At 56.5% G+C, this 14,711-nt stretch overlaps 1 protein-coding gene across 1 annotated transcript in view; it reads right to left on the bottom strand.

Annotated features, from left to right (window-relative positions):
• CABIN1 (calcineurin binding protein 1) overlaps positions 1-14,711 on the bottom strand; it is a 206,852-nt gene that overhangs the window by 4,982 nt on the left and 187,159 nt on the right. The window contains exons 30-34 of the mRNA XM_023740550.1: positions 9,776-9,939; positions 8,680-8,776; positions 7,094-7,759; positions 2,591-2,665; positions 609-963 (exon numbers count right to left, since the gene is read on the bottom strand). Coding sequence (XP_023596318.1) covers positions 609-963; positions 2,591-2,665; positions 7,094-7,759; positions 8,680-8,776; positions 9,776-9,939 — 1,357 coding nt within the window. The remainder of the gene's footprint in view (positions 1-608; positions 964-2,590; positions 2,666-7,093; positions 7,760-8,679; positions 8,777-9,775; positions 9,940-14,711) is intronic.

Genomic DNA, 14,711 nt, shown 5'->3' with positions numbered 1-14,711 from the left:
CTAGCCAGCAGGGGACATGTCCACCTGCTCCCCTAATGCCCCCTCTGGAAGCCCCAGGCCTGCAGCCCCACCCTGGCCTGTGGCTGCTCCGACCCCTCAGGCTGCCATGTCCTAGGCTGTAGAAGGAATGAAGGTGCCCATGGATGGAGTTTCCTCGAGGCCCGCTACAACCTATACCCGCCCTGTTCACCTTCCTGTGAACTGGCCGCCATCTGTCTGCTGGCCCCACCCCAGCAGGGCCTGGCCCTGGGAGCAGCTCACTCGCATCAAGGCCTGGTGTCAGGGTCCTGAACATGCCCAGGTTGGACGCTCCCTTCTTCCTACCTGACTACCCTGTCCTCTGTTTGTTGTAAGGCTTGCAGGGCAGAGAAGCCACTGTGCCAGTGACAATGTTCTCGCCTTCCTTCTTCCACCCCATTCTACAGGTGGACACCAAGGCACCGAGGATGAAGTTAGGAGAGACGGACACAGGGTGTGCGAGCCAGGTCTGCACCAGCTACAAACTCGCTGGTGGCTGATGAGGGCACAAATGGCCTGCCTACCCCCCACTGCTCTGATGATGTGCTGCCCCTTCACCACCCTCCACAATGTTGGCTGTCAGGCCCTGCTTGTGGCTCTGTGGGAAGCCAGCCTGCCCTGGCCCCAAGCAGCATGAGCGCCCATAGCCAGCAAGTAGGAGGGATGGGGCTCACCTGCGGTGCTGGGGGTGGCCTCGGGCCTGTGCAGGTGAGGGGGCCCAGGGTCCTTGGCCAGGTCTGGGGTAGAGGCTGACGCACAGGGCAGGCAGCTGATGGCAGCCGAGGCGGCTGCAGGGGCAGGGCGGAGCTTGGCATGGCTATCACTGGGCTGTTGGAGGGCATCAGCCGGTACGCTGTCAGGGGTTGTGGGGGCCACCATCATGGGGAAAAAGTTCTCTCGGCTGTCCTTGGGGTGCTTTGGGGTGGTGGGAGTGTCCCCGGCAGCCTGTGAGGACAGAGAAGAGATGAGGAAGGCTCGGTGGACAGGCCTGGAGTGCAGGAGGATCCCTGCCAAGTAGCCTGCCAGCACTACCCCACAAGCCCCGTCTGGGCTGACACTGCCCACATGGCTACATGGCATCCCTCTGAGCCCCATGATGCTGCAGTGCTGCCCACAAGCCCCGCCAGGACCCTGCTGATGCCAGGATACAGCTGTGGACCAGGACCCCTCCCTGGGGGAGGGGTCATGACGCTAGGCATTGGAGAAGCACCACCTGAGGGCTGTAGTAACTGGCTTGGAGAGCCACTTCCCAAGGACCAGTAGAGAGGGTCCTGAGGGAGCTGGGGAGACACCACAGGAATGGGTACCACCACTGCCCCAGCCTAGCGTGGCAAGGTGGGCCCCCTGCAGTCTGGCTTCCAACTGCCTCCCCCTACCACAGGCTCCTGTTCCTAGACTTTTCTGGCATCTTTTATGGGGCCACTCCCTGCTACCTTAGTCTACTCTTCAGGATGGGTGTGACCACCAGCTCTCACTGGAGTGAACAGGTAGGGGCAGCGGCACCTGCAGTGGTCTGTGAGCTGAGCCCCCACCCCTCAGGACACTCAGCACCCACACCTACCATCCTATCTGGACTGGTGGAAGATGTGACCCTTTCCAGGGGCCCCTGGGCTCTGGGAGGGCAGCTTGCTCCCCACAGTGGCTCTGTCCTTTCTGACACTTGCTTTGCTCACAAACGCACCAAGCCCACTCCACATGGTGGGGACGTGCTGGCCTGTGGACAGCCCACTCAGTGTCGGAGCTCCTGGGTCAGCCTCCTGTGCTAGAGGACAGACTCTGCAGGTGTATCCAGCAGGGGAGCTGGTGGTGTGAGCAGTTGTGGGGGGTGGGGAAGAGGGAAGGGAATGGGTGCTGTGCCCTGTTCTCACTCAGGATGGGCCTCCAGTTGTGAGGATAGCACCAAGTCTCCTGCTAACACTGGCTGCCATGACGACGGGGCATGCTACCAGCAGGGGACATTCCCTCACGGGGTGGCGGCTCCAAGTGGACTACAGGTGGGCTACTGGCAGTCCCGGCCAGTGGTAACCGACTCACCTGTCCACCCACAGGGTCTCCCAGCTCCTGACAGGCCAGGCTGAGCCAGGTGCCAGGGTGCGGGGCCCGGTGGGTTTGGCCTGTGGGGGCTGAAACAGCAGCCCCCCTCCACCTCCTCCAGGAAAAGGTCTACCCTGGTGGGGCCAAGGGAAGTGGGCTGTGGGAGGCCACAGATGCAGCCAGAGGGTTTGGGGCAGAGGGGAGACCTCCTCCCACCCATAGGTCCAGGGGGCAGATGCGTAGGACTATCCGCACCACTGCCTCCCTTGGTGGGCTGTGCCTCCCCCTAGCCTCTGCCCCCACCCAGCCAGCTTGCTCTGTCCTGCCGTGCAAACCCCAGCTCCAACATCGCTTCCTCCACCTCCTACCCTTCGAGGTGAGGTTAGCTAGGTAGACATCATCATCCCTGAGGGGCAACGGGACCCCTCAGGAACACACCTGGCAGGTCAAGGCAGAGGCCTGGGACCATAACCCTAAGCCACTGTGGTGGCTCAAACGCTGGCTGCTGCCTCGGGGCTTGGTGTGGAGTGGGGCTTACCTGTCTCTGGGCAGCGGCCCCGAGGTGGACCTGACAGAACTTCACAGCCTGCTCCAGTGCTGCCGCCTCGTCCACCTGAGGAGGAGACCCTGTGTCAGAGACCTGGGCTGGATGGCCAGCTTCCATCCCCTGCTGAGCAGTACAGACCACCCCAGCATGTGGACTGGTCTATGGGGGACCCTGAGGCTCAGGGGGCACCCACCTGCACCATTGCTGACCCCACCGGCCCTACCTCAGCCCTGCCTGGAATACTTGGATAGCTGCCTTGTCTATCTTCTGGGCAAGGTGGGGAGGGGGGCTGGCCAAGGTCCCACAGCACCAGGCTGGTGCAAGCCTACACTTGGGCTGTTCCTCTGGCCATTTCTGTGGCTGTGTCATTTATATCATCATTTGCTAAGGCTGACCAGGAGGGCCAGGGGTCCCAACCAAGCCTTCAGTGCATGGCTGAGGCCCAGGCACGAGGGGACAGTGGGGTCTCTGAGACTGAAGCTGCCCCTTAAGGGGGTGGGACATAAGGCTGTGAGCAGAGGGGGCCTTTCAGGATCTGAGACCTGGCTGGTGGGCAGGTATGATGGGGACACCCTAGTCAGCAGGCAGGTCTGACAGTGACGCCCTATGCAGGGGGCAGCAGGGCCCTGGACAGGGCAGTGGGGAGTGGGACAGCACTGGGACAGGCCAGAGGGCAGCAGGGTGGGAACAAGGCAGATCGCACCAGCAAGAAAAGCAACCTTTTCTCTTTCTAATTGATCGGCAACAAAAGCTGTTAGAAGTTAAAGTGGAAGCTGGTGAGGTGGCAACAGAACAGGCCCTCTGAAGTGCGGCCTGCAAACCGATACAACTAAGAAGTGGTAACCAAGAGCTTTCAAGTTCTGGGGTTTTTTCCATGGAAAGAACTTCAAAATTAGAGAAAAAGGTATGTGTTTGATATGTAAAAAAATTTTTAAAATTTTGAAAGGGAGGCACACGAGGAGCTCAAAGTGTCCAGTCACATCCACTTGGGGCCACAGCCACCTGATGATGACAGTCACAAGCTGGGGGGGCTGGGGAGGAAGCATGCCATCATGTGAAGACATGCGTAGGGGTACACTAACAGAGACACACGGATGAACACATACACTCACACACGAATGGACACACACACACATGGATGGACACACAGAGATGGACACACACACACAGATGAACACACACTCACGGACACATACACTCACACACATTCACATGGATGGATACACACACAGAGATGGACACACACACACAGAGATGGACACATACACTCACACACATGAACACATACACAGAGATGCACACATGAACTTACATGGATGGATACATACTCACACACACATGGATGGACACATATGGACACACACACACACAGGGATGGACACATACACTCACACACACGGACACATACACAGAGATGCACACATGAACTTACATGGATGGATACATACACTCACACACACATGGATGGACACATACACACACGGATGGACACACATACACACACACACACTCACACATCCAGTTTCAGCCTCATGGAAAACAATGACGCATGAATGGGAAAAGTCCAGAAGGAGCTGCCCACCAGAATGTACTCAGAGGCTCCATCACGGCAGAGGGGTCAGGAGTCCCAGCTCCCTCTGCTGGGTTTGATGAGATGTCTAATGTGGTCTCACTTCTTTAAAAGTTGAATATGTTGTTGTGGGCTGTTGTCGAATTGGCCCTTGACTCATGGTGACCCCGTGCACAACAGGATTGGACTGTTGTGATCCGCAGGGTTTTTACTGGTTTACTTTTGGAAGTAGAGCGCCAGGACTTTCCTCCTAGTCTGGAAGTTCTGCTGAAACCTATTAGCATCACAGCAACACTCAAGCCTCCACTGACATGGGTGGTGGCTGGGCATGAGGTATACTGGCCAAAAATCAAACTTGGGTCTCCACATGGAAGGTGGCGGTCTACCACTGAACCACCAGTGCCCCTATAAAGGTTGAATATAGACTTTTGGAAAGCTTACTGTTTTTATTACTCTAAAATTATCCTATGCTATCAAACACAACTAACAATGCATGAACGAGAGAAGATAAATTAGATAACTGGGACCTCCTAAAAATCAAATACTTATGCTCATCAAAAGACTTTACCAAAAGAGTAAAAAGAAAACCTACAGACTGGGAAAAAATCTTTGGCAACGGCATATCTGATAGAAGTCTAATCTCTAAAACACACAGAAAACTTCAATAACGTAACAACAAAAAGACAAACAGCCCAATCAAAAAATGGGCAAAGGACATGAACAGACACTTACTAAACAGGTCATTCAGGAGACTAACAAACACAGGAAAAGATGCTCGAGATCATTAGCTATTAGAGAGATGCAAATCAAAATGACAATGAGATACCATTCTCACCCCTGCAAAAATGACACTGATCAAAAAAACAGAAAACAACCATTGCTGGTGAGGTTGTGGGGAGACTAGAACTCTTATACACTGCTAGTAGGATTGTAAAATGGTTCAACCACTATGGAAAACGGTATGCACTTTCTCAAAAAGCTAGAAATAGAAATACCATATGATCCAGCAATGCCACCCCTAGGTATATATCCTAGAGACATAAAAGCAATAACACGAATAGATATATGCACAGCTATGCTCACTGCAGCATTATTCACAATAGCAAAAAGATGGAAACAATCTAAGTGCCCATCAATGGATGAATAGATAAACTGTACACACATACAACAGAATTCTACACAACTATAAAAAATAATGAGGAGTCTGTGAAACATAACATGGCTGAATCTGGAAGCCATTATGCTGAGTGAAACAAGTCAATCACAAAAGGACAATTGGTCCCACTATTACAAAAAGTCAAAAATAGGTATATACACAGGAAGCAATGTTCTTTGATGGTTACTAGGGATGGGAAGGGGAGGGAGGGGAAATCACTTTCTAGGTAGTGGACACTTGTTATTTTTTGTGATGGGAAACATGGGTGAAGTCTGCACAACTTCACCAAGGTAAATGAAGACACTAAGAGGTACGCAAGAATAAGGGACAATTTCAGCAAATGTTATAACATATATCATTTTGCAACAACAGTAATAACAACCAAAAAATATGTGTGTAGTTACATAGGCAGATAAATACGCATGCATCTGTATAGGAAGGTACATGCGAGTATAAGGGTGTGCATGTATAGCTGCATCTGTGGGCATATGTATATACATGTTTGTGAGTGTGGCACATACATTCATATATGTAATACAGCACACAGGGGGCACAGTTCCGGAGACTTCCTAGACATATCTAAACACCTCGAGGGATTGGTTTACTTGGATAGAAGACTTAAGATCATAGTCTTGTGGGACATCTAAGTCAATTGGCATAACATAGTTCATAAACATAATGTTCTACATCCTAATCTGGTGAGTAGCATCTAAGGTCCTAAAAGATTATGAGTGGCTATCTAAGATACAACTATTGGTCTCTACTCTGCTGGAGCAAAACAGAATGAAGGACACCAAACACTCAAAGAAGAAACTAGTTCACAGGACTAATAGCCCACACGAACGATGGCGTCTTGTAGCCTGAGACCAGAAGACTAGATGGTGCCTGGCTACCACTACCAACCATTCTGACCAGGACACAATAGAAGGTCCTAGACAGGACGGGAGAAAAATGTAGAACAAAGTTCAAATTCTTAAAAAAGACGAGACTTACTGGACTGACAGAGACTAGAGGAACCTCTGAGACTACTGCCCTAACATACCCTTTGAACTTGGAACTGAAGCCACTCCTGGAGGTCGTCTTTCAACCAAATAATAGATAAGCTTATAAAATAAACATCACCCACGAGTAATGTGCTCCCTTAAACAATCAGCTATATGAGACCAAATGGTCAACATTTACCCAAAAGCAAAGATGAGAAAGCAAGGAGGACCAGGAAAGCTAGATTAATAGAAACAGAACAAACAGAATGGAAATAATGAGAACGCTGACATACTGTGAAAACTGAAACCAATGCCACAGAATAATTTGTATAAAAATTGTTAAATGGGAACCTAATTTGCTGTGTAAACTTTCACCTAAAACACACTATTAAAAAAAAAAAGTATCCCACACTTACTGCAGAAAATCTCAAATGTAGGAAAGTGACAAAAGGGCAGGGCAGGAATGAGAGCTGAAGCCCCCCACCCCAGGCTGTGGAACTCTGGGTGGGGACGTGCTCCCTCCATGAGAATATGAGCACAAAGAATGAAGGCACTGCTTTAGACTGGCCTTTGGCTGCCCTGTCCCTAGTCCTGCCCTAGCCTCACTGGCCCCGCAATCCTCGCCCTGCCCTACTCCAGCGCTACCCCTGCCCCACCCCAACCCATTCCCACCTCATCCTGACCCTGGCCCTACTCCATCCTGTCCCATCTCACCCCCATTCCCATCCCAGCACTGCCCCTGCCCCACCCCACTCCACCCCACTACCCAGCCTGTGCCCTGTCACCTGCTTGATGAGCATGTAGGTCTCAGACATGATCCTTTCGATGCGACCCAAATCATAGGCCATGCCCTTCTGGCCCTGCTGCCACACGCGGTAGGCGTCCAGCAGGAGCGTCTTGCCCGACTCTGAGTCCTCTAGGAGCTTCCTCTTGCGGCTGGGCCTCGGGGCAGGCTCCTCTGCAGGGCTGCCTGCCCTAGGCCCAGGCACTGAGGGTGCGAGGGCTGGCGGGGCAGGCGTGGGTGAGGAGGGCTGATGCCAGGAACTGATGCTCAGCTCCTCCAGTGACAGCTCAGATGGCCGGCTCTCGGGGCCCCACTCTCGTGGGGGACAGCTTGGAGGCAGAGGGAGTGCCCGCTCTGCATCGAAGCGGCAAGCAGTGACCTCGCCAGTGTCCATGGGCTCTGAGGAGCCAGCCCAGGAGCTCTCCTTGTCCCTGCACTCCCCGCCCTGGTCTCCACTGTCACCTGCATCCAGGGCCACAGGCCGGTGGTTGGGGGGGGTCACTTTGCCTCCTGGCTCAGCCCCTGGCCCCGAGCCATCAGCCAGGGGGAGCTTCTTGGAGGAGGGGAGGCCCTCCTGACCATCCTCGGGGCCAGCCTTGTGGGAGATGTCCGTGGTCATCTTGGTTCCAGGAAGGCCACAGGCCTTGGGTCCTGGGCGTTCGGATCCCTATAAGGAAATGGAAGATGACAAGAGCCTGTGTCCCTGGGGTCTGCACCCCAGCAAAGCTCCCTGGGTGCCAGACCAGCCACCCAGGACCCCTGCTACCGAACACCACATGGTTCTGAGCATCTTCTTGCCAGCAGGGCTGAGTTCTCATGTATTGCAGGAGCATGCTGGCCCAAGACCTGCCGGAGGAAGGCCTCCCCTCTCCGGACCCAGCAGTGCTGGGAGGCCTTCCTTAGCCCTGGCAATATAAGCCCCCTGGGCAGACCTGGGCACTCTGTAGGGAGGGGACCTGTCTGTAGGTACCTAGTGAGCTGAGCTGTTGTGGCTCTCATGCGTCCCCATCTGCACTGTGGTCTGGGCAGGGTGCTCTGGGGCCAAACTGTCTTGGTGTAAATCCCAAGGCGCTCACTTGCTAGCCTGGCTACTTATCCTCCTGAGCCTTAGTTTCCTCAACTATAAAATGGGGGTGGGTATACCCGCCCTGGAGAAGGAGAGAGGTGCGTGTGTGTACAGCGCCTCTCATGGGTCCTGCTCAGCCCCTAGAGCTGGCCATAGGAAGGGCATCATCATCAAAGCTGTGAGCCCCAAGGCAGGACGGGAGCCCTGGGCAATGCTCTGAGCTCAGGCCCTGTCATGCTCACTGACTACATAGCTGCCCCCACCATATAGGCGATCACACCCCACCTGGTGCAGTTTGTCAGCTTCACAGATGAGGCTCAAGCTCAGAGGCACAGGGACCTGCTTGAATGGCTGTGTGTAGATATGGAGTCTGGACTCCATTTGGAATGGTCCTGGGTGCATGTTCAGGGGCGTGTGGGGAAGAGCATGGTGCACTGGCAGGGCCAATGTGGGAGGCCACTGCAGGGGTGGCAGTGGGAAATCATGGGGTCTCCAACCCTGAGCACAGACAGGTGTCATACCTCTGCAAGCTCACTCAGTGTGTCCTCCAGCACCTTCACGGTGAGGATGAAGGCCCGCTGTGCCAGGACCTGGCGGTCAGCATCGCGCAGATACTTCCTGCAGAGGATGACAGGGCCCCAGATACCACACAGCTCAGGAGCGAGCATGGCTGGGTGGAGGCCCCTTCCTTTCCCTGAGAACTCCCGCTGTCCCTTCGCCTCCCACTCATCTGGGCTCGGCTTCCCCAGAAGCCTCCCGACCCCAGCACAGTGCACACCTGTGGCCTCAGCATCTGCACGGTGTTCTGTGCCACCTGGGCATGGCCGTGAGCCCCAAGGGCAGGGTGGCCAGATAGGCAGGGCTGTAGTGGGCCGCTCTGCCCTTTGGGCTCAGTGAGATGTGAGGAGTGGGCATGATGTGCCCCCTTTTCCAAGGTCTGTCTCCAGAACACCCCTGGCTCAGCTCCTGGCATGATGCCTGGCAGCCATACGTGATGCAGCAGTGAGGAGGTGCCCCCCGGCCTGATCAGCAGCACAGGGCCTCACAGCCTGGGCCAAACCATGTCTGAGCTGTCTCTCTCCAGGGATTGCCCCCTGCCCCCTGTAAATGGCACCTGCGACGGTGCCACTGTCCTGTCTGTCCATCCTTTCCTGGGGGCAGGGTCCCTTTGAGGCCGTTGCCACTGGCCCTTGCCTGGGGCACCATGGCATAGTCTGAATACCTGTCTTCCCTAAACCAACAGCAGCTCTAGAAGCCCCAAGTTAGGGGGAGCAGGGGGAAAGGAAGGACGGGCTACGCCGAGTCTCAACACAGAGACGGAGCTGAGAGGGAGCATTCAGGGCAGAGCGGTGCCATTTACACTTAGACAGTGGGACAGAGGGCCCTGAGGAGAAGGGCTGTCCCAGCTGCCTGGCTGCACCATCCTGACAGCCGTATCCTATGAGGGCTGCCTGGTCCCTGGCCTGGCAGGTGGCACTCACTTGCACTGATCCAGCACCCTGGCCTCTGGCCCCCTGGTGGGCTGCACTCACTTGCCCTGGCCCAGACTGGCAGGCTGCACTCACTCTGCCCTGGTCCGGTCACTGACCCCCGGCCCCCGCATTGGGTTGCACTCACTTGCCCTGGTCTGGTGTGCGCTGCAGCATGGAGGACACCTTCAGCAGGGTGCTGTGGTCCCGTAGCTGGGCCAGCACCTTCAGCAGCAGCACAATGGAGCGGTTCATGTGCCAGGCGAAGCTGCCTGGCCTGTCAATCTCGTCCACAGGGATCCGCCAGATGCCCTGCAGGCAGGTAGGGAGTGTGAGCAAGCCTGCCCAGAACCAGGGATCCCCACAGCCTGCCCTGGAGCCAGGGAACCTCTGCCAGGTTCAGTGAGCCTGTTCCTCTCCACTGGCCCATGCCCTGCCCAGTACTCACTTTGCCCAGCCAGGCAAGCCTGTTCCTCTCCACTGGCCCACACCCTGGGGTCCCTGAAGTCTGCTGCCCCCCCCAGTGGTCCACACCTTGGGGTCCCTGCAGCCCCGAGGAATGCCACCTGGCCAGGCAAGCCTGCCCGTATCCACTGGCCCATGATGACCTCACACAGATGGCTCTGCTTGATGTCCCAAGGAGGACTGGAGTATTGCCGCCCCACCTTCCCCTATAGCAGCCCTGCAACAAAAAGGACCTGCACCCCCTCCTGAACGGCTGTGTTGCACACGTTTACTTGACAGGCCCCAAGGTGGCTGCCTGCCAGGCCTCCTGCTGGGCCACACCATGCCAATGGTGTCCAGAGAATCGAGGCTGGGTTGACCCTGATCTGCAGCTCCCAGGGATGTTGGGTGCTCCTACCCCTGCCACATCAGGCAGTTCACTCTGTCGGGGATGCCCTCCCCACTCTGTGAAAGCCAAGTCCAAATTGGCTAGCCCCATGTCCCTGCTGTGCCCACCATAGCATTGGATCACACTTGGGGTTCAGCCAAGGTTTGGTAATGGCACCAATGACCAGTGATGACTGAGGAGTGATAGAAGGTCATGCATTCTGGAAGGCCTGAGGCTTCGGTGCCACATTCTAGGAGTCACACCTCTGTGGCAGGACCCCAGGGGCGTGGGAGGACTCGGCTCCCAGATGGGTCCCTGGAGCCCACACTCTGGAGAAGCTCCTGATCAGAACAGGCCAGGCTGCCAGTGGCCCAGCCTCTGTCGGACACATGGCTTGGCTGTGTTGCCGCAATGACGACTCTGGGGCAAGACCACCAGCTTGGGGCCACATCGCGTATACAGGCGGCCCCGCATCCACCTGGAGCAGGTGTTCCAGGAGGGAAGCCAGGATGGCGCTGTCCTAAGCCAGCGAAGGCCCAAGAGGGGCTTACAAACTTCTGCCTGGAGCCCCTGTGGCTGCCCTGGGACCAAGCACAAAGTCAGGCTAGGACACTAGGCAAATCGGCAGCCCGGCTTGCACGGGGATGGAGGGGCCCTCTAGGCGGCGCGAGGTGGCGTGGAGGTTGGCAGCCACCTTCCACTCCAGCAGTGCTGAGCAAGGTGTCAGGTGCACCCCCTGACTGGACAACACCAGGGAGCTGAGGCTGCCCGCACCCAGGAGATTTATCAATGCTGCACCTCCCACCCAGGCAGACGCAGCTCTGCTGAGGGGCTGCTTCTCAGAAGGCATGAGGGACGATGCGTCGAGCAGCTGCCCGGCCTGCAGAGGCGAGGATCCCGGGCTCTGGCACCCGCCCTCTACCCAGTGTGATGGCAGCAGGGGAAGGTGCTGTTCCAGCCGCCCCCAGGCCCACTGACAAAAGACTAAGGAAAGGAATGGACCCTCTGAGACCCTATAAAGACACGCTCATGGTGTCCTCACCATGGGGAGCTCAGGAGGTGAGGTGACTCCCCCACAGGCCACACAGCGGAGGTGTGGGCTCTGGGATGGTCCTAGGCCTACCTGACTCCAGAGCCCATCTCTCTACCACACCACGGCTCTGTGGACAGCAGCGTGCTCCCAACAGGCCTGCCAAGGGAAGCCCCTTGCTAGCACCATTCCCCACAGCTATAAGAGCTCCTCCCACATCAGACAGGAGGGTCACACCCACAGTTACAGTCTCACCCCTCTCAGGGGCAGGGAGGGCAGACATGGCTCTCCATGAGTCCCCACCCCCGCACCCTACCCCTCAAGCGCAGGTGGCGTCACTCGCTCCCACAGACAGAGCCTCTACCAGGGTAGGATGGGCCTGGGGATACGGATGCCACCCACCCTCCTTGGGTGGAGCAGGAACGGGAGGGAGAGAGTCATATCTGTGCCTCCAAACTGTGTCTGGGGGGTGATTGTGAGAGGACCCTCCTCGGGGAGGTGCCTCAGAGACCAGGGAAGGTCTGGTGTCCCCACATTACCCCACCCTGCACCTCCACCATCGTACATCCAGGCCCTGGGTACAGGCAGGGGGGCCAGGGCTGGAGGAGGGGGTCCACAGCCAGGCTTGTCAGTGGCTCAGGCCAGCCTAGTGAGGGGGCAGGGCCGCGCTGAAGACAGAGATGGGGTGTGGGGCCTCAGACATGGAGCTAATACCTCCAGAGGATCGTGGCCACTTGGGACTATACAAGCTGTCTGCGGGGGCCGGGCCCCAATGTCTGGCCCTCACACACGCCAGGAGAACGCTCACCTCTATGGGCACTTACTATCTATGGAAGTGGCCCTTCTTCACACTGTGCTGGACCCTGGGGTCAGCCCCCCCACCCCCACACTGGCACTGACAGTCCGTGTTCTAGCACCCTCCCACCTCGCTGCTGCTGCCCCAGCTTCAGCCTCCTTACTGCCGCTCTGACCCACCCACCCGGCTGGGGCCTGGGCCAGCTTTGGGACAGGACAATCTGGATGCACCCCCTGCTTGAACCCTCCACAGCTCCCTTTAGGCCACTGATGGAGTTGGCCACCCTAGGCAGGTCGCACCCCCATACTGGGCCAGTCTCCCCTCATGGGGTGTCTTCTCCAGCCCCGCATGAGCGTGAATGTCATGCCTGCCAACCACAGCTGTCCCACTTCTTCCCGAGCGCCTCCCACCTCCACCCAGCAGCACTCCTGAGCCTCTCAGGTCGCTGGGAACACCACTTCCTCTCTGAGGCCCTCCTGGCTTGCTGCCCTCCTCTGGCTCCCGCTAGGACCACTCAAGGACAGCCGCTGTCACTATCAGGGTGACAGGCATGTGACCAGGGTGTGTCCCCACCAGAGAAGGCTTGCTTCAACTCCAGGTCCCCAGGAGGAGCAGAAGTGTCTCCTGGCTTGAGTGCGGGCTCGAGGAAGCCTAGGTTTGGGGGAGTCCCAGCTCCCCCTGCCTCCCCACCGGGCCCTTGCCCTGGAAATGCCCACATTCACCTGCACAGGGCAGGTGGGAAGTAATTCTGCTCACAGCAGCCTGAATGCTCTTCAGAGCTCCAGGTAAATAGGAGCCCCACGCTGCGGGGCTGTCGAAAAGGTAAGCGGGTCTCTGCACCGAATGGGCAATCACCGCAAGTCAGTCACCACAGTAACATGCTGTGTGCTCATGGGGCATAGCTGGCAGGCTCATGGCCAGTGGGTCCCCACCTCCCTCCTCCCGGAGGGCTGAGAAGGTGCTGCCAGAGATCAACCACACTCGGTCCCCTGCAGGGAGATGCTGGGGGTGGTGGGGGGTGAGCAGGGCCCTGTAGAGAGGCACACTCCTGCTCTCAAGTTCTGGGACCAAAGGCACAGGGCATTCATATAAACATGTATACATGACCAGTTGCTGAGTTGATTCTGATTCACACCCTACGTGCATCAGAGTAGAACTGTGCTGATTTTTTGGAAATACATCACCAGGCATTTTCTTCCGAAATGCGTCTGGGTGGGCTCAAACTGTCAACCTTCCGGTTAGCAGCTGGGTGTGTTAACCGTTTACAAACTCCCCACCCCCAACCCCTCAGGAGCTCCATATATATATATATCTATATACGTGGAACTCTGGTGGTGCCGTGGTTAAGACCTCGGCCGCTAACGAAAAGACTGGCAGTTTGAATCTACCAGCTGCTCCTTGGGAAACCCTACGGGGCAGTTCTACCCTGTCCTATAGGGTTTCTATGAGTCAGAATCGACTCCACAGCAACAGATTCGGTTTTTGGTCTTGGTGTGTATATATATATATGTATCTGTATACATACACACACATATATATACATACATATACACACATCCTACCTACAAAAAGCGATAAGCCCCACCTGCCTCGTGAGGGCTCCCTTCTCCGGCCAAGGCTGGTGGCCCCCTTCCATCACAGCTGCTGACCTAGCATCTCACTGGGCAGCCTCTCCACGGTTATCTGGAGAGCAGGCACAGGGTCCCTCTGCCAGAGCCAGACCTCTGTGGGCTGTGCGGTCCAGGAGGGACAGGGCCAGGATGTGGGTGCCAGGCCACTGCTCAGCCATGAAGGTTGCAGGCACTGGGCAGCCAGGGTGCCACCTGGTATTGGTGCCCTCCCACCCTACTTGAGGGACAGGCTGTAGCTGGTAAATGCATTTGGACCTTGTCTCGAGTTGGTGGGGAGGGGGCCAAGGGCACCACTGGTGGCCCACTGAGGGCCTCCCAAGCATGTTATTCCCTAGTTCTCTGAGAAGCTGGCACTCAGAGGGACATGACTGGTGGAGCCCCAGTGCCACTTCAAGCCCTACTGGGACATGCCTGGGACTCAGGGCTCTGCTCTTGCTGCCTGTCTGGGTTCACATGCTTGCCCTGGGCCAGGTGGTGACTCCACTGAGGCTGGTGACGGATGAGGCTGCTGCTGCTCTTGGCATCCCTGATTGGGGTACAGGGGAGGAAAGGCAGGGGCTGGGCAGGGGTATGAGGTCAGGACCGGACAATGCTGGAGGCCACAGAATAGAGAGCAGGTGGTGAACAACAGAGACACGTCCAACACGAAAGGGAAAAAACTACAGTAAGTGAAAGTTCTCAAAGATGCCACTTCTGAATGTCAGTATTAAAGACCAGTGCAGTAGAAGCTCGCTCCCAGGATGGCAAGGCCTGCTGAGGGTAAAATGAGGCTCTGGCTCAGTATAGTTCAGGGCC

Source organism: Trichechus manatus, unplaced genomic scaffold, assembly GCF_000243295.1.
Source record: "Trichechus manatus latirostris isolate Lorelei unplaced genomic scaffold, TriManLat1.0 scaffold00157, whole genome shotgun sequence".
NCBI classification, from domain to species: Eukaryota; Metazoa; Chordata; class Mammalia; order Sirenia; family Trichechidae; genus Trichechus; species Trichechus manatus.
The sequence above is the reverse complement of the archived record's forward strand: the minus strand, read 5'-3'. Positions and strand labels throughout refer to the sequence as shown.